The sequence below is a fragment of the Mauremys mutica genome, chromosome 7 (genome assembly GCF_020497125.1).
Source record: "Mauremys mutica isolate MM-2020 ecotype Southern chromosome 7, ASM2049712v1, whole genome shotgun sequence".
In the NCBI taxonomy this organism is placed as follows: domain Eukaryota; kingdom Metazoa; phylum Chordata; order Testudines; family Geoemydidae; genus Mauremys; species Mauremys mutica.
Window position 1 is genome coordinate 35,642,146 of NC_059078.1, and position 23,411 is coordinate 35,665,556.

General features: G+C 40.9%; 1 protein-coding gene across 1 annotated transcript in view; it reads left to right on the top strand.

Annotated features, from left to right (window-relative positions):
• NUP210 (nucleoporin 210) overlaps positions 1-23,411 on the top strand; it is a 116,310-nt gene that overhangs the window by 23,886 nt on the left and 69,013 nt on the right. Inside the window, exons 4-12 of the mRNA XM_045025291.1 lie at positions 1,391-1,487; positions 5,291-5,441; positions 10,282-10,414; positions 11,363-11,521; positions 12,775-12,843; positions 13,175-13,281; positions 14,630-14,770; positions 16,241-16,378; positions 23,248-23,403. Of these exons, the coding sequence (XP_044881226.1) occupies positions 1,391-1,487; positions 5,291-5,441; positions 10,282-10,414; positions 11,363-11,521; positions 12,775-12,843; positions 13,175-13,281; positions 14,630-14,770; positions 16,241-16,378; positions 23,248-23,403 (1,151 nt within the window). The remainder of the gene's footprint in view (positions 1-1,390; positions 1,488-5,290; positions 5,442-10,281; positions 10,415-11,362; positions 11,522-12,774; positions 12,844-13,174; positions 13,282-14,629; positions 14,771-16,240; positions 16,379-23,247; positions 23,404-23,411) is intronic.

The window sequence follows — 23,411 nt, forward strand, 5'->3', positions numbered from 1 at the left end:
ATACTGATATGTCTGAAGTGTCTCATGTATGTGGTTTGTTTCCACTAGAATGTGGAATATATGGTACTTAGGAGATATGACTGTGACATACACATGCTATAAAAGAGATTTGCCATTGACTTGAGGCATAGTTGGATCTGGCCTTCTGCAAATAGCTGAGGTGAAGGACTTAACCCTCTCCTTTTTTGCCAAACCACTGAGTTGTTCAAGGACTTGTATATCTGCCCTAATGTACCATTAGGGAGTCAGCAACACTTTGTTACGGAGTCTGTTAGCATCCTACGATGCAAAAATGCTTCTAATTTTAAGTGGCACACATATACTTCGGGATTGGAATCCATCCTGCATGTGAAAAGGAGTTTGAGATAAATTATATTGTGATGCTTTCAACATTCAAACAAAGATGCCTCATATCCATATGCAACATGGCCCAAAGAAAGTGGGGGTTTTGCTGCTTACCAGGAATGGGGCCATTGTCACATCTGACTTTTGTAATAACCTGTATTGAAGGATGCATGTGTCCTATTGGTATCCAGAAAGTAGTCACGGAATCTATTCAAGGTTTAGATGGTTCTTGTTTTGAAGGGGGAAGGATGTGATTTGCTTATTCCAGCAGTATCTTCTTAAAAATTCAGCCAGTTAATTCCCTTTTCTCCAGAGCAGACATGCTGGTACACTTAGGGTGACCAGAAAATATACATTTGTAGTTGAGCAGTGAGGGTGTATGATGATACCTTTATATACATACTGGGATCCAAAGCATTCCAAGTGTCATATGTTGGGCATAAAATGGAACAATTGCATTTGTACCACAGACATTTATGGTCGCTATAGGCTACTGGGGCCATTGTCTGCAGATGGCGTTCTTACACTTTTTGGATATATCGCAAGAATGCCACAAGACGTTCCGACGAGCTCCATTCTACAGCTGGCTTGTAACGTCCAGGATAAAACTCCACCAACTGAGGAGTGGAGGCGGCCCAGAGGCAGACTCCTTGATGCGCCCCCATAATAAGTCTGTTCCAGTGTTGGACTCTTAGCCCATCGAGCCCTTGCTGCTGCACAGGAACAGACCCAATGGTGAATGATTGTTACGGCCGACCATTCGGCTAAGCATTGAAGAAGAAGAAGATCCAAAGCAGCATATCAAACCATAAATTGTAAACAATTCTGTATTCTGTTTTGATTCTCCAAACCTTCCAGTTATCTGGCTTAAACCCCCCCCCCCTTTTAAACTTTAATGAAGAACTATCTTGTTTGAATCATTTTTGCAAATTTAAGATGCTCCTGCTTCTGTTCATTGATATTTCTTGTTTGTTTGTTTCCAAGCAGCAGGAAGACTTCATTGTCATTTTGAATTTTGTTACATAATTATTCATTTGATTTATAGGAAACACTTTTAGCACATTGGCGGGGTTAGCCTTTGACTGGACGATAGTAAAAGATACTGAAGCTGATGGCTTCTCAGATTCACACAATGCATTGCGGTAAGCACACTTTACATTATTCTCAAAGGCCCCAGGTTTAGTCATGTTCTTAAAGTTAGGCATGAACAAAAGTACCTTGCTGAATCTGGATCTGTAAACTGAAATGATAATATCCAAAGTATTGTATACAGGTTCATTGTTTTAGATTTCTAACTACTACAACTGCCAATCCACAATTCTGGGCGCTTTCACACCCATTTAAAATTTTCAATAATAAAAATACAATTGATGATGTTTAGAAGCTGCGCATATAGTTCTAAACCACCAATAAAAAAATAACAATAGCCTCAACTATGCCAGAGCTGACCCCTCTCCAAACAACTGGAGAAAACGATAAGGTATTACTGCTGCAATTGGTAAGTAAGGATGTGGGGGTGGCTTCAGAGGTTAGCCCCACCTTCCAAATGAGAGGCTATGGCCCATTCAGTACTTGGCCACTCTGCCGAGACTGCCAATAAGGTGGCCAAAGTTTGGTTGAGGTGTTGGTGACTCTCGATGCCATTTACAAGGAACTGTACTGAGAAACAAATATTTCATTTTTTAAAAGGTTTTAATAAGCTTTTTGAAGCTTTCAGAGCAGGGCATTTAGCATTCTAATGGAAGATGTAGCAGATTTAGCCTCACACCATTTTGAAAATCCAAACCACTGTGTCTTGCTTGGCACTTACAATCTGTAGGAGCCCTGCACACCACACTGGGACCTCTGGTCCAATTGACTCATGAGTCGGGTCTAGCCCAGGGGTGGGCAAATTTGTTGGCCTGAGGGATGCATCCTGTTTCCAAAATTGTATGGAGGGCTGGTTAAGGAAGGCTGTGCCTCTCCAAACAGCCAGGCCTGGCCTGGCCCCCGATCTGATTTCCCCCCCCCCCGTCCCTTATGGCCCCCCACCAGGACTCCTGCCCTATCCACACACCCCCACCCCCTGTCCCCTGACAGCCCCGGGACCCCCTGCCGCCCCATCCAACCCCCCCCTCCTTCCTGACTGCCCCACCAAGACCCTTGCCCCATCCAACCACCTCTTCTCCCTGTCCCCTGACTGCCTCCGGAACCCCTGCCCCTGACTGCCTCTTGCCGCCCCATCTAACCGCCTCTCTCCTTCCTGACTGCCCACCCCCAGTACCCCTGCCCCCATTCAAACCCCTGTTGCCTGCCCTCTGACTGCCCTGACCCCTATCCACACCCCCGCCCCCTGACCGCCACCCTGAACTCCCCTGCCCTCTATCCAACCCCCGCTGCTCCCTACCCCCTTACCTCACTGCCTGGAGCACCGGTGGCTGGCAGTGCTACAGCCGCACCGCCCAGAGTAGCAGGACAGGCAGCTGCGCCGCCCAGCTGGAGCCAGCCACGCCACCGCGCAGCACAGAGTCAGGCCGCGGCTCTGCATCTGCATTGCCCCAGGAGCTCGCTCCACCGCCCAGAGCACTGTGCTGGAGGTGGGGTGAGCTGAGGCTGCAGGGGAGAGGGAACAGCAGGGGAGGAGCCGGGGCTGAGCCTCCTGGGGCAGGAGCTCAGGGTCTGGGCAGGAGGGTCCTGTGGGCCGTAGTTTGACCACCTCTGGTCTAGCCCAAACTCTGAACTCCAATAGAAACTTCTATCCAAAGGTCTTAAAGTGTTTTGCAACTTCTTACTGAATTAAGCCTTGTAACACCTCTGGAAGGTAGGGAAATACTATTATCTATGTTTAACAGATGGGAAACTAAGACACAGCTAGGTTAAGTTCTTGCACAACATCATACTGAGAGCTTGTGGCAGGGATAGGAATACTCCTAGCTTCCTGTGCTTACCCACCAACAGTCTTCCCCTCACTTGTAGGTACTGCATAAGCTTTCACTGTACCTACTTTAGTATTCTGTTGATTTCCTTTGACTGAGAGGAGTCACGCTACAGGGATTTCAGTTTCCACTCTTATTAAAGTCATCGACTTTGAAGGCTACCCAGCGTTGTCGTATCTGGGATATTTTTCATTTTAGGTTCCCAACGTCCTGGTTTAGCCTTTATATTGATACTGACTGACTGGTAATAGGCCTTCAGCAAAGCAGGATTATTTTGTCTAATAGAACTCTACTAGTATCCATCATAGTAAATGCTACAACGAGTGTTTGCTTTGCTTGATATGAATGTCAGCTCCAGAAATGCCTGCCTGGCATACTTTTGAGTTTCTGGTCATACCAGAAGCATATAAAACACTAAATCAATTTTCTTTCCTATCAAGCAGTTCCCAAACACTAGCCAAGTAGAACATTAAACCGCTGTTCTTGTAATATATAATCGGGATGCTAAGACACAATAGATTCATACTCAAGTGCCAGGATTTCCATTTACTTAAAAAATAATATCCAGCAAAACTTAGTTAATAAGGAAGTGAATCAAAGTGTGTGGCAGAGGAGATAGGAAAGTATATTGTGCTTTAAGAGTCCTGCTCATTAATATGAAATATCTGTGTTGTTGTGTCTGTAGTACTCTGTTATATTGGGTGTTTTGTTTTTTTTAATAGTAAACCAATGTAATTTCTCTGATCAAGTCTGCATTATTTTTTTTTCTGCCAGTATTTCCCCTGGGTTTTGCCTGTAACAGCAGAACATGCCTTTTTAGCAGCTTATATGGATAGAAACTCTTTCTGCACTAATGTGTGTGTTTTGTTTTATTTGTTTTTTTTAAATGGTACAGCTTTTGTGTGTAGACAAGCCCTGAATCATTTAGGTGCTTTTGAAAATCCAACCCAGCTCTTAGGAAGACATCCCATCTTGATTTAAAAACTCCAAGGGATGGAAAATCTGTCACACTTTTAACATATAATATTTTAAATAAAGTGGTGGTGTTAACCCCTTCCCCCGCAAAAAAAATTTTGAAGCAAGAAATTCAGAGTTTAAGGCTGTTTTTTAAAGAAACCCGAGGGAGTTAAGTTGCTGAACTCCCATTGAAATTTAGTGGTGCCTAACATCATTCAGCTCCTTGGAAAATTTCATCCTAAGTTTTGTTTTTGGTGTTTTTTTGCAAGCAAACTTCAAAATTTGACCTTGTTATCAACACCTACCCAGATCCTGTCCACCAGAAATTCCTTTTCTCCTAATTACTATACCTCATCTAAATTTCCAACAGAGATCACAAAATACATAACTTACATACTGCCCATAACCATGTAATCAGCACTTCCTATCCATTTCACATCAAACACGCTTCTAGTTCACTTGAGCCAAACACCATAATGTTCTCCTAATCGCAAACAGAACCTCAGTGCCTTTCCCATTTACCATACCTCACTGATCTAGAGAGTCCTCTATACGCAGACTGGAAACATCATTGGAGATACTTTGTCCATGTTTCCTGTATGTCTCTAAGAAGGTCCTGCCTTCTATACATAGGCTTCAGATGCACTTTTATCCCAGTCACTACACAAATTAGCCATAGAAGCCGGAGTACCACAGTGTCAGAGCACACAGATGTATTGTACACTGTATGTCCATTGCAGAATACAATGTGAACTCTGAATTTTCTTGGTACTGAGTACAATTATGCCTAACAGTCGCAGTACAGGTTAGAAAAGGGACCTGCACATCGGTATTACAGCCATCTGTTTTCCAGTGCTACACAAGCCCAAACAGCACCCATGAAAGCTTAATTTAACATTCGTGTGTTCAGGAATATAAGTGAAAATTGAGCCTCTCCTTCCTGGCTTAAGATAAGCACCTTACATGTGCTGTGGGCATTTGTGCTAGAAGTAGACAATACTGTAGTTCTGACCTGGGTTAGCATACATTATTCATGACTCTTGTCTCATAAAGTTGTTCTGTTCACTTTTCAGTATACTCAGATTCTTAGAATCTACCTACATACCGCCTTCCTATATATCAGAGATGGAAAAAGTTGCCAAACAAGGAGACACCGTTCTGGTGTCTGGAATGAAAACAGGGAGTTCCAAATTAAAAGCAAGAATACAGGAATCTGTTTATAAGGTAAGAAATTCACACAGTTCATTTATTTTTTATTTTCATGGCAGAACTTCCCTGGAGCCACATTAATTTTCCTTCCCGTATTACTACATACCCCACTCCAACATCTCTTCCTTTATCTGTAGCACTCCCCCCCTTTACCAATGGGTAGATTATATGGCTTTTCCTGAGGTGGTTGCCAATACTACTCCATTGATTTTTGCCCAGCACTCGGGATGAATAGTGCAGTTATCCAGTTTAATGAGCTCCCCAGATGATGTGGGTCCCAAAGCTAGTTTCTAAACCTGACTCTGTGACATGATGGTGTAGATATCTTGTTCCTGTGTTGTTTAGTTTGTTTTACAAAGGAATGCATTCCAAATTCACAATTTCTTTTCCTTCTCTTCAATCGCTAGCTCCTCAGGGCAGAGACCGCCTTTCACTCTGTTTATATGGCACCTAGTGCAGTGGGGCTCTCATTTCTCTAATCACTGTTGTAAGACAAATACTTAATAACATGAACTTATTGTGGTGTTGTGCAAGCCAGAAATAAAACAGCTTTCTTTTGAAATCCCAGATTATGTAAGGCTCCCAGTTATAAAAGCAGCTGTTCGCTTGTAAACTGTGCAAACTTATACTGGAAGTTGAAAAGTAATAATGAAAAAAAGTGGCATCTTGGGATTCCAAGTTTATTGTCTTTGAATCAGAGCATGATGACACTTGGATATTTGCACAGTGCTTTGACATCATGCATTTTTAAATAAGTGCTGCTACTATTAATTTTTGTTTATTAATATCCTGGGACAACATCTGCCAGATTCTGGCCTTCACTTAATGCTGTGCAGCATTTTGTAGCTCAACAGGGCCTTGATTCAGGAAGACACCTAAACACGTGTATCTTTAAGCATGCAGGTTGTCAGCCTGACTCAAGTGAGGGACACACAGTTAGGTACCTTGCTGAATTGGAGCCTAGATCTACTACTGCTACCAAATAGAAGCATTCCCACTACTCGGTGATTATCAGCATTCATTGTGGAATGAGGTTTTGGCCCTGTCAACAAATATTAAAGATTTATCTGATGGATTTTTCTATGTTGCGCATTGTGTTGAATTGAGACCACCCCCTTAGTTCCTTGCATCGTATCAATCCTCATTTTGTAATCAATTCTGCCTCATTAGATTCCAGTCTCAGAAAGCAGTGAGATCAAATGCTAATAAACAAGTGTGTTTAACTATAGCATTGGCCTTTTTCCCAGCTCTCCTATCAATTTATTCTATTCGTTTCTTTGTAATCTACAGTAACTTGTTTTCATTTTAACCCTAGTAATGAAATTGTCCTTTCTGTTAGTATAATCTACTTAACAGACATTTATCTTTTTGGGTTATTTCTTACAGGAATGTTTTGCATTTCATTAGTATTTTAAACTTTGCAATATTTAAGAAATAAATGTTCACTTACAGTATTTTTAAAAAATCCATCCAGTATCTGTATGCAATTACTTGATATATTGCCAGTTTCTCTATTAAACAAAATATATTGGTTTACATTTTTCAGGTATTGGTTAAATAATCTACGTTCTCTGAAAATATTATTTAAAAGTACAAAAATAGTGCATTTTAAAGGCCTTATTTTGGTTTCAGTGGTGCAATTGAAAAGTAATTCTGCTCTACTCCTTGCAATTACTCCAGATTCACACTATTGCTGATGAGATCAGAGTATGGCCCGGTATTAGTAATGTTTATTTTTGCTGTGGTTCTTAGCCAGTTGTAGTTGTTTTTGTTTTTTGTCTTTGTATTTATTTTTTTCTGCATTGGTTCTGGCATCATTCTGTGAATTTTGACTGAAATAATAGTATCCTGTTCAGAACTTTATATGACTTGCATTATTACTATTGTCCTTAAATCTTTCACTGCTGCCAGACCACATGTGTTTTCAGTGCAACATCCCTCAAGCAAATGGAATAGAAAAGAATTTGGTTTTGTGTAGTGTATTGCATATTCCTAATTTTATAAACAAAGGAGTTACACACAAATACCATAGCAATTTTAGAAGACATGTCAAACAAAGGTATGTTGGACCACCCTGACAAAAATGCATTTCCAGATCTCAGATTATCCATTGTGTGCTTGCCTCCAGAAATTGTATTCTCCACAAGATTAAATTGAGCAGATGCCCTCCACCCCATCCTTCTGTAGCATTGCTGAACAGTGTATAATTTGGAATTGCTTCCTTGTTTGAGCTGCTGCAGGGACAAGCTTTTTGCATCTGCAGCTATTGCAGAGTGTGACAGGCGGTCAACAAATTCTAAAGGGCCACAGAATTTGTGGGCTGTGCTATGATGCAGAACATAATTTGTGGCTGAATTCTTGCATTGAAATCCTGACTCCACCGAAGTCACTGGCAAAACTCCTATTGACTTTTGTGGTCCCAGGATATCACCCAGGTTCTTGGTGTTTGTCCCACTATCCAGGACAGTAAACCTGAAAGTTGGAAGAAGGACAGAGCACTACGTTTTGCAGCTTCAGTATGTTCACTGCTGTATGACCACTTTCATTTTTTATAAACACTTCTTGGCATGTCTTTGGGATATAACGGCAAATATAAATGGCTTGCATAAAAAGGAAAGGATATAAGAGAGATCCATCTATACATAAGTAAATTAAATTCCCTGTTAATAAAAAAAAATCCAAGAATTTCCTATTACCCTGCACCTTCTTATTTTTTTTCCTATTAAGAATAAACCAAAATATGAACAAACTTTCAATGCACCAAGCCTCCTAAGTTGTTCTACCTGGATATGCAAAAGACCATAAGGAGAGAACATCTGATCATAAGAGGAAGCATGATTTAGTGGCTGAAAGCACACATGATTCATGAACTCTTCACTATATATATTTTCCTGGCTGCAGCAGTGTGGACTAATTACTTATACACTCTATGCCTCAGTTTCCCCATGTGTGAAATGGCATTAGTATTCTGTTGTTGAGTTGTGAAGTTTATTAATGTCAGTAAAGAACTTTAAGGTTCTTGATTGGAAAATGCTATACATTTTAAATTATTATTTGCTAATTGAGATTTTTATTCACTTCCTGGTGTAACCACTATTTAGTAGACTTTTCTACTCAGAGTTAGTTCTCAGAGTGCTTAAAACCATGCCTTGGCCAGTTGGATTGAGCTGGAGGTCAGGGCCGGCGTTGTTAACCTGGAAACTTTTCTGCTGGTAGTACTGGCTATGCCAATGCACTCTGCAGCACTGTTGGCACCAGTTTGTGCAAGGGATAGCTGGCAAATTACAGAGCAAGTTAATTTGTGGCAAGCCAGGGTAAATCTATAGCACACCGGCTCTCTGTGAATCAAGTTCCATGTGGACAACGCTGCGGTGCACTGAAAGTTAGCATACTATGCTTTCAAGCCACACTCCAGGACTTTCAGTGCACTGTAGCAGTGTCCACGCGGGATGTTACTGCATCGCAAGATGATGTGCTATAGAGTCACACCCTGGCTTGCTGCACAGTAACTCACCCTGTAGCCTCTCACATGGCAGTACATGTTACTTTGCCAGTAAATTAAAACTGGCCTCTTTCAAGCTTCTTTGAGTATTTAACAGCAATTTCCTCCCCAAAGCCTCACTTTTCTCTTCGCCTCTCCACCCTCAAGAAATGTAAGCCCTCAAGCATAGAACTGCAGGCTTTAACAATATGTAACATTTTTAATCTAGGCCATAGATTGGAATATGTGTGTGGGGGGGGATTTTAAACGTGTGATGAGGTTAAAATTTTTTCCCAGTACTTAAAAAAATGGAGAATCCACTCTTAAGTCTATCTGGTAAATATGTAAATGCCAGTTCTTCATAAAAGTATTTTGCATGTGATACACCCAAATGTCTCCTCTGAAGCATTTCAAAACTGTCATGCAATTAAATAAATTAAATGTTTGCTGCACTGTAGTGTAAAAAGAAAAACACTTGTAGCAAATATCTACTAAGCTTGTCCTATTCTGGGAAGTCATATTAAAAAAAAAAATCTGTCACAGTTTGGTATGATGCATGGTACAGTACAGACTTTTGGAGTGCTGCTACATTTAATCTGCTTGGACCCTTATAAAAATGCTCCCTGCACAGCAGAAACAGATACAAATGTTTATGATACACTTACCTTTTTTCCAGCACTGCAGAAGAGCAGAAGACGTGTATATTCTTTCACTGAAATCCAGTCTTTTTCTGTCTAGTCATGTGATATTCTTAGCCATCGATATTTATTAAATGGTACACTTCAAACAAGCCAAAAGCCCTAGAAGTGTGCCAACATTAAGGTTTTTCAAGTTACAAAATTTTGAGAGCAATTGTGGAAGGCTTTATGAAAACACTGGTTGATCTTAAATAAGAGGTGTACAAGTACTATTGTAATGATTAGAGAGGAATGATTGTGACCAAAATATTTTGATTACCTTGTCTCTAACACCCTGGCCAGTTTTATTTATTTATTTTGCTTGTCTTCTTTCATGGTCAAATATTCCTCATCTCTGTGTATCTGAGACCTCATCTTTGTATTCATCACTTGACATTTTACACGTTAATCATTAAGTTAACTGTTGATTGGTTTGACCCTGCTCAGATATCTTCAGATGTCTCATTTTGCTTATCTCCTTTAGCATCCATTGCTGATGGTGCAAGTGAAGCTGTACTTCTGTGCACCACTATGTGCTTTGAGTTCTATTGCCATTAGAAAAGTGGTGGTATTAAACTGTTCTTCAGAACAGAAATAACTTTATACATATTTTTTATTTGTGGATTATGAAGCTTTTTTTAAATGAGTATGTTTGTTACTTTAAAATGTGGCTTTTGTTTTTTCTTGTAACCAATAGAATGTACATCCAGCAGAAGTCAGGTTGCTTATTTTGGAAAACATTCTTCTAAATCCAGCTTATGATATCTACCTGCTGGTAGGAACATCACTTCAATATAAAGTTCAGAAAATAAGACAAGGCAAGATTACAGGTTTGTCTTCCTCCATTTTTCTTAATATTCCACATTCCGTGTGAATTTGTCACCTATGAGTAGAAAATTAAAATATTGTGTGTACTGATAAGGAAATCGTCTTAAATTCACCTTAGATTGTTAAACTTTCATAATCAAAATTATGTTGAAATTTCCTTTATCTCCTCCTCCCCTTCTCTCATCATGCAAACACTTATGCATATGCTTATCTTCTATGTAGGAGTAGTCCTATTAAGGATTAGTCATGTGCATAAATTTGAACACATGCATAACAGTTTGCAAGTTTGGGATCCAGGTTTGTATTATTCAAACATGTTCATCTGTTTTTCATATTGGGAAAACATTTGAATTTTTAGTGCATTTGTTTTCCACAGAAAGGCCTCATTCACTTTGTGAAATGCCTGATTTAGATGTTACTCCATTTTCTTGGCAAATTAATATGAAAATTGGAGAAGAATTGAACTAGCTGCATACCAATTTCAGAGAATGGGGAGATTTGTTTATAAGATACAGGTACAAGTACAAGAAACTTGCAATATTGTTGATGGGAGTTATTTTAAGAAACCAGATATGAAATAATGTATTCACTTAGACCTACTTCAGCTCTCTAGCTGGCAGTATGGGATGCAGCGGCATGGATTTCAGTTGCTCATGTAAAAAGTTCCCTTTGCCAAGACCAGAAATTGTTCTGATTTCATTCTCTTTTAAGCAGGAAGGCAATTTTACTTGGAGTCTTCAGCAATGGGAAAAAAATATTATTTTATTCATCTAGCTTAGATTATGCTTCATGCCTGGGTGTAGAAAATGCATTTTCTACAAAACTATTTAAAGCACCAATTTAACATGCGCTAGGCATCAAATAAAAAGTTAATCAGTAATAATTAACAGGGTCCAAACAGTGACACGTCAGCTTGTGTTGTTTTATGTGTCTTCTTGCTTCATGTACAGAATTAATGATGCCTTCAGATCACTATGAACTGCAGCTTCAGAACAACATCCTTGGTCCTGAGGGAGACCCAGCTCGGCCTGTTGCCAAGCTGGATCAGGCAACATCGACAGTAACTGCATTGCAGCAGGGACAAATTAACCTAGTGCTGGGGCACAAAAATATCCTTTCTATGGGGTGCTCAATGCCTGATGTCAAGAGGCAGATTTTCCACACTCTGCCACACACCAAGATAAAACTATTCATGCTTTGCCCAGTGGTCTGAAAATCAGCACTAGCTAACAGAGGTGTAGAAAGCAACATTCTTGTGAGTTCAGTCACACCACTATCTCCAGATACCTGGACGTGCTCCTAGAAATTAGGACCTTAGGGCTGGAAAAGATCCATTAAATTATCTTGCCTGTTACCTTAGTGGGAGGGAAGAGGAGGGTGTGTGGGTGTGTGTATTTTCATAGAATCATAGATTTTAAGGTCAGAAGAGACCATTATGATCATCTAGTCTGACCTCCTGCACAATGCAGGCCACAGAATCTCACCCATCCACTCTTGTAACAACCCCCTAACCTATATCTGAGCCACTGAAGTCCTCAAATCACGGTTTAAAGACTTCAAGGGGTAGAGAATCCTCCAGCAAGTGACCCGTGCTCCACGCTGCAGAGGAAGGCGAAAAACCCCCAGGGCCTCTGCCAATCTGCCCTGGGGGAAAATTCCTTCCCAACCCCAAATATGGCGATCAGCTAAACCCTGAGCATGTGGGCAAGACTCACCAGCCAGACACCCAGGGCATATTTACTGTTAATAGTCAAAGATAAATTAATTGCCAAAATTAGGCCATCCCATCATACAATCCCCTCCATAAATTTATCAAGCTTAGTCTTGAAGCCAGATATGTCTTTTGCCTCCACTACTCCCTGTGGCAGACTGTTTCAGAACTTCTAATGGTTAGAAACCTTCATCTAATTTCAAGTCTAAACTTCCTGATGGCCAGTTTATATCCATTTGTTCTTGTGTCCACATTGGTGCTGAACTTAAATAATTCCTCTCCCTCCCTGGTATTTATCCCTCTGATGTATTTATAGAGGGCAATCATATCTCTCATATAGCCCCAATGCGTGGGCTCCCCCTAAGGCTCACAAAGATGGGGCCTGGGGACAATCCTGAGGCCTTCCTCGTCACATTTGAGTGGGTGGCCACCATTGCACACTGGCCAGCAGGACACTGGGCTACCCTGCTAGCCCCTTATTTAATGGGGCCAGCCCAGAAATGCTCACTCTCTTAAGGGAGCTAGCATTTTTTTGTCCTTCTTTTCAGGAACATGGAGTCAGTTTTAAATAGCCATGAAAGCAGTCCCAGCCAAAAGTTAGTTTTAATGTTCTTCTTTCAAAGCCTTTTAGTTCCTTGACTGAGATTGCAGGTATTCGCATGCAAGGTGCTTCCAGATTACCAAACAGCACTATCTATGTTGTGGATCCTGGATATTTAGGTTAGTATTTGCTGTTATTCTTCAGAGTGTTTATTTCTTTAACAAATTCTCAAACTATATACCTGTATCAATGCCTCTCTGCAGTATTGGTGCATATGGTATCTAAGTCCCTGTACCTGCTCACATATATAAATTATAGTATAGTAGAAATGTCTTTTTAAGAAGAAAATGTTTCATACTAAGCAATTTTGTTTCCCCACCATTAGTCTTTAGCAATTAAAGCACATCTTTAAATTTTATGAACCAAAATGTTTGTGAATATATGATACATAATAGTTCATCACATAGCTGGCCTTCTGGTCTATGCTGTTGAATGTTTTCTGTTTTACAGGATTTACAATTCATCCTGGTGACAGATGGGTCCTAGAAACCGGCAGACTTTATGAAATTACAATAGAAGCATATGACAAATCAAGTAATAAGGTGTATTTATCTGATGTAAGTGCAGTGTTGGTGTATGTTTCTATTCTGTGTTACTGGGCGTTGTGTGTCTAGCAAATCTGTAAAAATTTTTGTGCAATTAGCTAAGCAGCCCTTTACTTACACAGACTTGGAAAGTTATAAATTTTTTGTTGTTAAAAAGCATGCTGGATAGCTCTGTCGGGACACATCTTAGGACATGTGACAGAAAAATTGAGAGGATGTTGGTGGGCGTGCTGCATCTCTGCAAGTTTTATGATAGAATGAAACTTCCAAACCAATGCAGCCAGTAAGGATGAGCACCAAGTGTAGTTAGCAGACATTTTCAAGGTATTAAATCTTTTTTGAACCTCTTGTGAAAGGTGTTTCTTCTCTAGTTTTATGGAGTACATTTACGTGATTACACAGATGTAGCCGCCAGTGTAGACGCAACATATATTGACAGGAGGAGTTTTTCTTCCAGGGTAGGAGGAACACCACCACAGGTACATCAGTTACACCAACACAAGCACTCTTCTGTCGGCATAGCTTTGTATGCACTGGGTGGGGGGGGGGTTGTTGGCATAGTTATGTTGTTCAGGGTGTGGTGTTTTCACACCCCATACCACATAACTACACCGGTGTAAGTTTTAACCCAAATTATGAAGAAATTTGTTATTAGCAAAATAATTCATATATTTCCTTGTATATTAAGGCTGACAAAATAGAGAAATTGGAGGTTGTAAAATCTGTTTAGTGGTAGAAGTAGTGATGTCATTTCCTGCAACATTAGAGGTTGTTTTTGATGGAAATAAATTCTCTTAAATTATGATGATAGAAGTGTTTTTGGATGCTAGTACTCTATCCCACCGGAAACCAATAAGATGATCTTGATGCACTTGATGATGTCTTTCTTAAAGGGGGGGGAAAAACCCTCTTATATGCCTGAATTTCAGATAAGCTTGTTAGAACTATATATAGTTATAAATAATGTAAACAAATGTTATACAGTTACATTGTATATGTCAACATTTTCAAACTTCAGTACCTCAGGTTAGGCATCTGAATCCATATTAATTCACCTACATGAGTGATCTGTTTTGGAAGCTGTCTGCTCAGCACATCTGAAAACCTTATTTAGCTTTCTAATCTCAAGCACCTAAACTTGGAAATTTTAGCTTAATCTTATTGATTTGTCTGAGAGCAAGGTTGGATATTTGAGGATTTATTTGTTTGTAAGTTGACCATATATGTGTAGTGTGACTTCTTTTCTGGTTGGATTTTCTGATTATTTTTTTTAACAAAATAATATTTTTTGCTGTCCTGAAATGTATTCCACAAAGTTGTTAATCCCTGGCAACACATAAGCAATATATTTTAATTTCAGAATATCAGAATTAATACAGAATTGTCTGAAGAATATTTTGAGATTCTGAAATCCTCTCTGAATGGATCATATCACTATGTGAAAGCAATAAAGAAGGGTCAAACTATTATCGATGCTGCTTTAACATCTGTAGTAGATCAGGTATGTCTTACTAAAAATGTTCTCGTTTGCTCATATGCTTAGAAAAATTATCAAGTACACCCACATCAGAATCTTTTTATTGGTACACTCCTCTGAAATCAAAAATAGGAATGAAATGACTAAGCCACACAAAAATAAGAACATATATAAATGGACGAGGGGGCAGAGCCTGAATTCCTTATTTAAGCAAAATGCTCAACAATTGTTTTTGTTCTGTGTTTATACAGTGCCTAACACAATGGGGTTCTGGTCTGTAGGTGGGACTCCTGAATGCTACAAAAATAGAAAGAATGAATAATAGATGTTTTGCCTGAGTAAGGGTTGCAAGATTGATTCCTAGCTGTGTGCCATTTACCTCTTATTTAGAGTGATTGAAATGCACTGCTCTGAATTTCTTCCCTGGTAGCTACCCAGAGTACGTGGGCATGACTAGTAGCAGGGTGCTGACTAAGGGCCCAGTCACATACTCTGAGTAAATGTCAAGGCTTACTACTGTGTGTAGGGAAATTCTGACTCACTGTGCCATGTCCTGGCCCTGCTTTGCATTACATTAAATTTTGGGACACTTTCTGTCATTTGGTAAGCGATCATTAAAAGCTAGAAAGAAGACCTGCCAAACGTACCAGCCCACAAGCCTCTTAAAATGAATATTGATTAAACTTTTATGCTACCTGGCCAGTCATGGTGGCTGCCAAGTATGCAGCCACCAGGGCACTTCAGTTTGGAAGGGTTCCTCCCCATTCAGTGATTTGGTTTTATGTCTGAAACTTGACGGGGTTCAGATACTGAGACACATTTGTTCTCGAATCTCTTCTTAGCCGCTCCTTGAAAGTGATGAACCAATTCCACCCTCTGCTTCATGCATTCGGCCTCTCTCTGTCAGCTTCTCTGAAAAGGCCTCCCCAAGGTCTGCGAGACTTGCAGTGCTTTCAGAGCCCCAGCAGGAGTAACAGCAGGGGGAATTACATCTTCATTGGGAATCATAGTCATGGAAGGCTCTTGATGGCAACTTAACAGCCATTTTCAGAGTATGGTATTAAGAATCCCTTCCTTGGGCATAGATGCATTATTCTCCACCAACAATCTGCCCCTTTCCCACTGAACAGACTGTAGTAGGTGGGGGCTGAGTAGGGTGTGAAGAAGGGTTATGAAGCACAAGGAGTGGAGAAGGGATAAGTGGGCTCCTTGTTACTTAATTTGCCAGTAAATTGCGATGTTCATCCATGGCTCCAGAGTGATGACAGTGGTAATATTTATCTAATATAGAGTAGGCATTGTTCCAATGAGTTGCTAATTTGCTCACAGGAAGTGCAGAGCTAATAGTTAAAAAAAAAAAAAAAGGCGCTAAATATATCCTTTTTTTGTGTGTGTGTGTTTCCTCAGTAACCTATTTAGAAATAAATACAGAATTTTCTTTTAACAAGTGCTATGAATGTCATTTATAATTGTACATGCTGTTACTTATTATAGGATGGAGGTGTTCATACATTGCCTGTACCAGTACGAAACCAGCAAGAAGTTGAAATTTATGTTCCCATTATCCTTTCACCGAGCATTTTGACATTTCCATGGCAGCCAAAGGCAGGAGCCTATCAGTACACAATAAAGGTATGCTAAGGAAGCCATCTAAATGCAGGGAGTGTCACTCTGGCAGATTCAGTGAGGCCAGTAGTTGTTTGTGGAATCTGCTGCTACATATTAACTCTAGATGCTGCAGACATGTTCACCCTAAAAGTGTGTTTGGTGGAATTTCACTGGAGTTCAATTGCACTGACTGGTAACTGCTTTAAAAAGAGTTGCACCTCTGTTATTTTTGTCTCTGTTGTCAGTACCTTTTAAAGTAAAGCATAATCACAAAAAAGCCAAACTTAACGATAATTGAGTGTGACAGATTTCAGGCAATGAGAGAGGCACTTAATTTATTGCAAATAGGTTCCCTGAATTAGTTGGCATAGTGACTGCCAAGAAGCCATCTTAAGATGAGTGAGCAGCTCCCTAGAGCATTGATGTTGGCATCCTTTGTTCCCTGCCTGTCTCCCTAGCTGTACCAATAGCATGGTTATTGGAAAGCAAAGGCCACAGCTATATTTACAGTAGATTCAACAACAGTGATTTTTTAAATTCTCCTCTTTCTTGTGCTCCTCCTGCCCTTCTCATGCTGCCATGCTTGCCAAGGCACACTATTAAACCAAACCATCTTTTGAATGTGCTCCACTGGAACCTTTTTGTATACTGTTTACAGAATCAAAATTGGAACCCTTGAGGCGGTCGCTAAATGAAGATTTCCCAACACATTTGGCCTCAAAAATATTACATGTGCAGTTCCTGTCTATCCACTTGGCATATGTGTGCGCTGAGATATGAGTCTTTTCTTTAATCAAACTGTCCAGGAAAAGATACGAAGCAGCCTACATATGGTAAAACGAGATTTGAATGGCTTATTTTTGCACTTCGTACAGGGCCAAATTCTGCTCTTCCACAGTGTTGTAAATCTGGAATGATACCATTGACTTCATTGGCTTCAATTGGATTTTCACCTGTGAGAGGCCAGAATTCAGCTCATACTCAGTTACCCTGTACATAACCATGTAAAAATGCCCAGCACTGTTGCACATTTCAATTACATTGCTGTAACTCAAGTTGGTTGTCCCCGATGGAGAGTTGAACATTTAGCACATGCTCTTTCAAAATGCTCCTTTGTTTCTTCTTTTAATCTATTTTTTGTGCCATGGTGGTTAGCGCTGTATAAAATGTCCAACTGGTTACATTGATTTTCATAAAAAATAAATCTTTAGATGGTCTGCTTTTATTTCCTTAAATTGTAAAGTGGGTCTTCTGAAAAATTTTACCTAATCTACATTTACAGCAGCACTGTATTAATTTAGATGGAATAAAGGGGCCCAGAGTCACAGGGATTACAATGATCCTAACTGTCCAACAGTAAACAAGGTTTGGGGTTTGATGTACAGAGACTTCAGCCTGCTTGGTACTATGGCAAACATGCCATGACAAATCATTGTTAACAATTTATTGAAAATACAGAAAAGGAGGAGGGGGGAAGGTTTTGAAATGTAAAATATTGAAAACGGCTTTCATTTTAAGCATACCCTATGTTCCCTTTCCCTTTAGCTGGAGAAAGTTGTCGTCGTCGTCTTTTTTCCTTTATGCATCTATTCCTTGTGACAGTCACGGTGGCAGCATGGAGAGTAGGGAGGACCAGACCTCCTTTTCCTCCACAACAGGTTCCAGCTCCTCCTGGGGGGATTCTCCAGCATTCCCAGGCCACCCGGGAGATATAATCCCTCCAGCGTGTCCTGGGTTGACCTCAGGGCCTCTGCCCAGTGGGACGTACCTAGTAGATTTCCAATGGAAGCCCCCGAGGGGGCATCCTTATTAGGTGCTCGAACCACCTCAGCTGGCTCCGCTTGTTCCAGAGGAGTAGCAGCTCTATTCCGAGGCCCTCCTGTATAGCCGATCTCCTCACCCTATCTCAAAGAGTAAGCCCAGCTACTGTGCGGAGAAACCTCATTTCCGCCACTTGTATCCGCGATCTAGTCCTTTCGGCCATTATTCAAAGTTCACGACCATAGATGAGGATGGAGACGTAGATTGACCTGTAAACAGAGAGCTTGGATGAGAACTCAGCTCCCACTTCACCATCACGGATAGGTACAGCGCCCGCATTGCTGCCGCACCAATCCGCTGGTTGATCTCACACTCCCCTTTGCCATCACTCATGAACAAGACCCCTAGATACTTGAACTTATCCACTAGGGGAAGCTGCTCCCCCCTCATCTGGAGAGAGCAGTTCACTTTCTTCCGAGAGAGGATCATGACCTCTGATTTGGAGGTGCTGATTCTCATCCCAACCGTTTCACGCTCAGCAGCGAAATGTTCGAGTGAGCATCTGAGATCACAGTCTGAAGAAGCAAGGACATTAGCTGCAAACAGCAGAGATGCCACCTCTGAGTCCCTCTACCAGATGCACTCCACAGCTTGGCTGCACCTTGATATCCTGTCCATGAAAATCATGAACAGCAGTGGAGACAAGACGCATTCTTGGTGGAGTCCAACGCCCACCTTGCACGAACTCGACTTGATGCCAAGAATATGAGCGCAGCTCTCCCTCCGAGAATAGAGGGACAGATAACACGCAAAAGCGGCACTGACACCTCATACTCCCACAGCACTTCCCACAAGACATCTCGTGGAACGTGGTCATATTCTTTCTCCAGGTCTACAAAACAAAGATAAACTGGATTAGCAAATTCCCACGACCCCTCAACTATCTGCATGAGAGCAAAGAGCTGGTCCATTGTTCCACGGCCAGGATGGAATCCATATTGTTGCTCCTGAATCTGAGGTTCAGCTAATGGGTGTAATCTCCTTTCCAGCACCGTGGCATAGGCTTTGCCAGGGAGGCTGAGGAGTGTGATCCCCCTATAGTTGTAACACATGGTCTGGTCTCCTTTCTTAAAGATAGGGACCACCGCTCTGGTTTGCCAGTCCGGAGCGCCTTCAATGCAACATTGAACAGGCGCATTAACCACGACAGCCCAACATTGTCTAGTGATTTCAGCATCTCCAGGCGAATCTTGTCCACCCCTGCTACCTTACCACTACGAAGGCACTTTACCGCTGTAACGACCTCAGCATCAGAAATAGATCCGATCTCACCGGAGGTGTCCGGTGCTGCCTCCTGGAGGGGGAGCATGTCCATCGAGTTGAGGAGTTCCTTAAAGTGCTCCTTCCACCTCTCGACAATCTCCTTAGTCGAAGTCAGTGTTTCACCACCCTTACTGAGTACAGACTTGGCAACGTCCCGCTGACCCCTTTTAAAGCGACAAATGGTTTGCCAGAACACCTTTGAGGCTATCTGGTAGTCATTATCCAAGGTCTCTCCAAACTCCTCCCAAGCCTGGGCTTTGGCTTCAACAACCGCCCCAGCTGCAGCACTCTTAGCCAGCCAGTACCTCTCAGCCATATCAGGAGTCTGGTTCGCGAGCATTGCTCGGCAGGCCGCCTCCTTTGACTTGTCAGCTTCCCTCACCACTGGAGTCCATCAGCGGACCAACTGCCTTCAGGCCACAGCTTTTCATGGCTGCCTCAACGATTGAGGTCCTGAACAAGGTCCACTTGGACTCAATGCCCAAGACCTCACCTGGAATGCAAGAGAGGTTCTTCTCCCGAAAGTATTTAGAAAGGAAAAAACACATTTGACAGTTTTCGATGGTATTAAGGATGGTAATAACTGCCCTTTTGGGGAAAAAGACGTTAGTTGAGATGGGCTGTTGTTATTGCTGTTGTTGTTAAAGTGCTGTTTCCTAAGAAGTCAAAATAAGAAAATACACAAAAAAGGAAAGAAAAGAACAGCAAAGACAGAAAATGCAGCGTCTGTCTCTGATGTTAACTCTCACTTCTGATCTTACTGCTGGAAAAACACAGACGTAGCACATGGTCTTATAAGCCACTCCAAGACCTGGCAAACTTGTTACTAGCATTGGACTGTTCAGGACATTGCTTTGAGCTGCCTCTTTCTGGTCACAGGTGTACAGCAGTGTTGCAAAATATGCAGTCTTGCCGGCTAAGCCAGACTCTTATTAGACAGAAGGAACAAGGCGAGAGATAGGAAAGAGAAGAAATAAGTTAGGGAAGGAAAAGGACACATTTTAGGGGGAAGGAGACAAAGTCTGACATCCCAGGTGGTCATCTCTCAGGATTAGAATGAAGATCCTGGGTCTCAGGAGATGGTGAGGGTGGCAGCCAGGATAGTGAAGCTCACTCCAGGAACCAATTTTTCTCCCAAAGTCTCTTTCTTTAAGAACCACAAAAGGAAGTGATGGGCGGAATAACCCACACCCTTGGTATTTTGTCCATCAGTTAGACCTAATTTCAGACACAGGTATTTTGATTAATTGATTTCCGGTCCTCTGCTCCTCATGTTTACCAGTCACAATCTTAACACAGTCCTTGTATTATAACAGGAAGCCTTTTTTTCTTTTTACTAATTCAATCTCTCGATCTTGCTTTGCCCATCAACGCTTGTTGTAATAGGCTATTGTGACATTTCATGAACTTTCCCTTCTCATGGCTGCCCTCACAATTAGGGCAAATTTGTATGCTTAATTATCACAACAGCAGTTAGTGCTCAGTTACAATTGGTTATTAATTACAGTAGACAGATTATTACTGCCATTCTTGTTTTCAGATTAGTCTCCACCTCTTGCTCAGTGGGTTTCAGATCAAGCCCTTTTAAGTCAAGGAATAAACTCCCAGAGATTTTGGTGGGCTTTGGACTAGTCCCAAAGTTTGTTTAATCTCTGAAAAGTGTGTCTGCATCATGGGGGTTCCATGTTTATTTTATGTCACTGATTTCTTGATTTCGAAACTGGCTCTGAATACGTGTAAAAAGAGAGTTTAAACATCTTTTTACTTTACTTACTTTAGAAAAGCCAAGTGTCAGCCTTACAAAGCTAGGAATCTGAAAATCAAGTTGTGTTCTTTCTGGCTTGTGCATCATCAGTCATCAGTAATACAAATTGTGCAGAGTGGGCCCAGTTAACAAGTCCATGGATGATGTGCAAGTCAGGGTAGAATCCAGTTTATTTTCCCTGAGCTGTTCAGTAGTAACTAGTGTAAAATGTAGCAACGTTTTTTTTGTTTGCCTGGTAAGAAGATGCATACACATAAGAAGGTAACATTTTTACAGTCAGTCTTCTGACTATTTTAAGTGAAGCTCTGTTTATCCAGGTAGACCTAATGTCTCCAAAGCATTTTGAATAAATAATTCTGCATTATCCTAAGGAATCTGAGCTTTCACCCTTCTCGACTGAGCCTATTTACCCGAGTCCCAGTCCAACTGTTGCCTATTTGGTCAGTAGTTTTTCATTTTTTTTTTCTGATGATTTTCTGTTAATGGGCCATGCAGAAGCCCATGAGAGAAAAGGAACTATCATATTAAATCACCTCCTCTTTGATTCTTTGGGAAGAGTCTAGTTGCATGTGTCTCAGCTGTTCCTCTTTTTAGACCTATGATTACTGCCCACATGAACTGTGTTTTTCATTGTACTTTGTTTATATCAGTTGAATCGTGTTTATAGAAAATGTTTACTATGCTACAGAAATTAACCCCCACATAATTTGAAGCTTCTTACCGTAGGACATTATTCTCATTATGGAACATTGTCTCACAGGTCGATTATAGCATGTGGAGAGGGGCACCTGGGTGATAGAGAAAAAGATGTGTTTTTTTTTTAAAAATGCAAATTATTCTCAGTACCTTTTGCTGTGCAGCAAGATGTTGCCACAGAGTTATTTTTGTAACTTACCATAATGCTGTTTAAAAACTATGAATTCTATAGCAATGGTTTTCTTTGTATAAGAATGTTACAGATTGAGAATGACAGTGTTACTTCTGATGGGGCAAACTCAATGGTTCTTGACTCAGTGTGAATGTGAAATTTCAGCAGATAGTATTCTGCTTTGATTTCAATAAGCTATAGAGTTACCATACTACTTAATGGGCAAGGTCATTCATCTTTCTTGCGACACAGACCGTAAGACTGAATAATAAGTTGTTCCTCCTCGCTCCACTAAACTAAAATAAAGTTAAAGTCCTGGCAATCCTTCATGAACTGGAAAGGTCTGATTCTTGGGAATGGTCCCCTTTGACTTGAATATCTAGGTTTGGCAATGATTGAATCCTTAGAGAGCCTGGCTGAGGATGTAACCTACACAGTATAAAGGCCTCTGAATTGCCCAATGTAAGTGTAGGCAATCTGCATTGCTACCTATCACTCACTCCTGATGGATAAATTCCTGGAGCAGTATGTATGCTGGATGTACAGATACAGAAACATCTGCTAACATACTGTTCAGGCTAAATATAAAGATGCAATGGCAGCAAAAAATCAATTTTTGTTTCCTTTTCTCTGCCCTCTTCTTTTGCTTTTTAGACTTCTCAACAATTCCCGTTGGTAGAAGCCAGTTGCCATAGTACAGTAGGTTAGCTGCACTGAGACCTAAAAATGTCCACTTGACTGTCTTTGGCTTTCAGCAACAGAAAATTAATCAGAGTTTTGAAAAATACAGCAATCACACACGCTGGGCCTCTGTTCTGCTGACTTGTGAAATGATATGCTGACTGCAAGTGCTATTAATCACAGGAATCTTTGAGTATTAGAATTTTGCAGCAGTGGTAGAGAGAGGCGTTTAGGTTAGCAGCAGTGATGAGCAAAATGAATATGTGTGAATAAATCTGAAATTAAAATGAATGAAGAGCAGGAATCTGCTAATCCCTGGCCTTGCTGATTTAAAGTGTTGGGGCCTCAGTTTCATTGTATTTCAGTGCTAGCATTCTTAACTCTACGCAGTGTGGTTAGCATTTTATGTACTATGTCTGAAGTTTGGGTAGATGGTAACCAAGAGAACAGGGCACCATATTAATACAAATTAAATATTTTTCCTTCATGTTTTAGGCTCACGGTGGAAGTGGAAATTTCAGTTGGTCCTATTCTAACCAGGCTGTTGCTACAGTAACAGTCAAAGGAGTCATGACAACTGGAAGTGATATTGGTGTCAGTGTTATACAGGCAAATGATGTTCAGAACCCACTGCACTATGGAGAAATGAAGGTAAACAG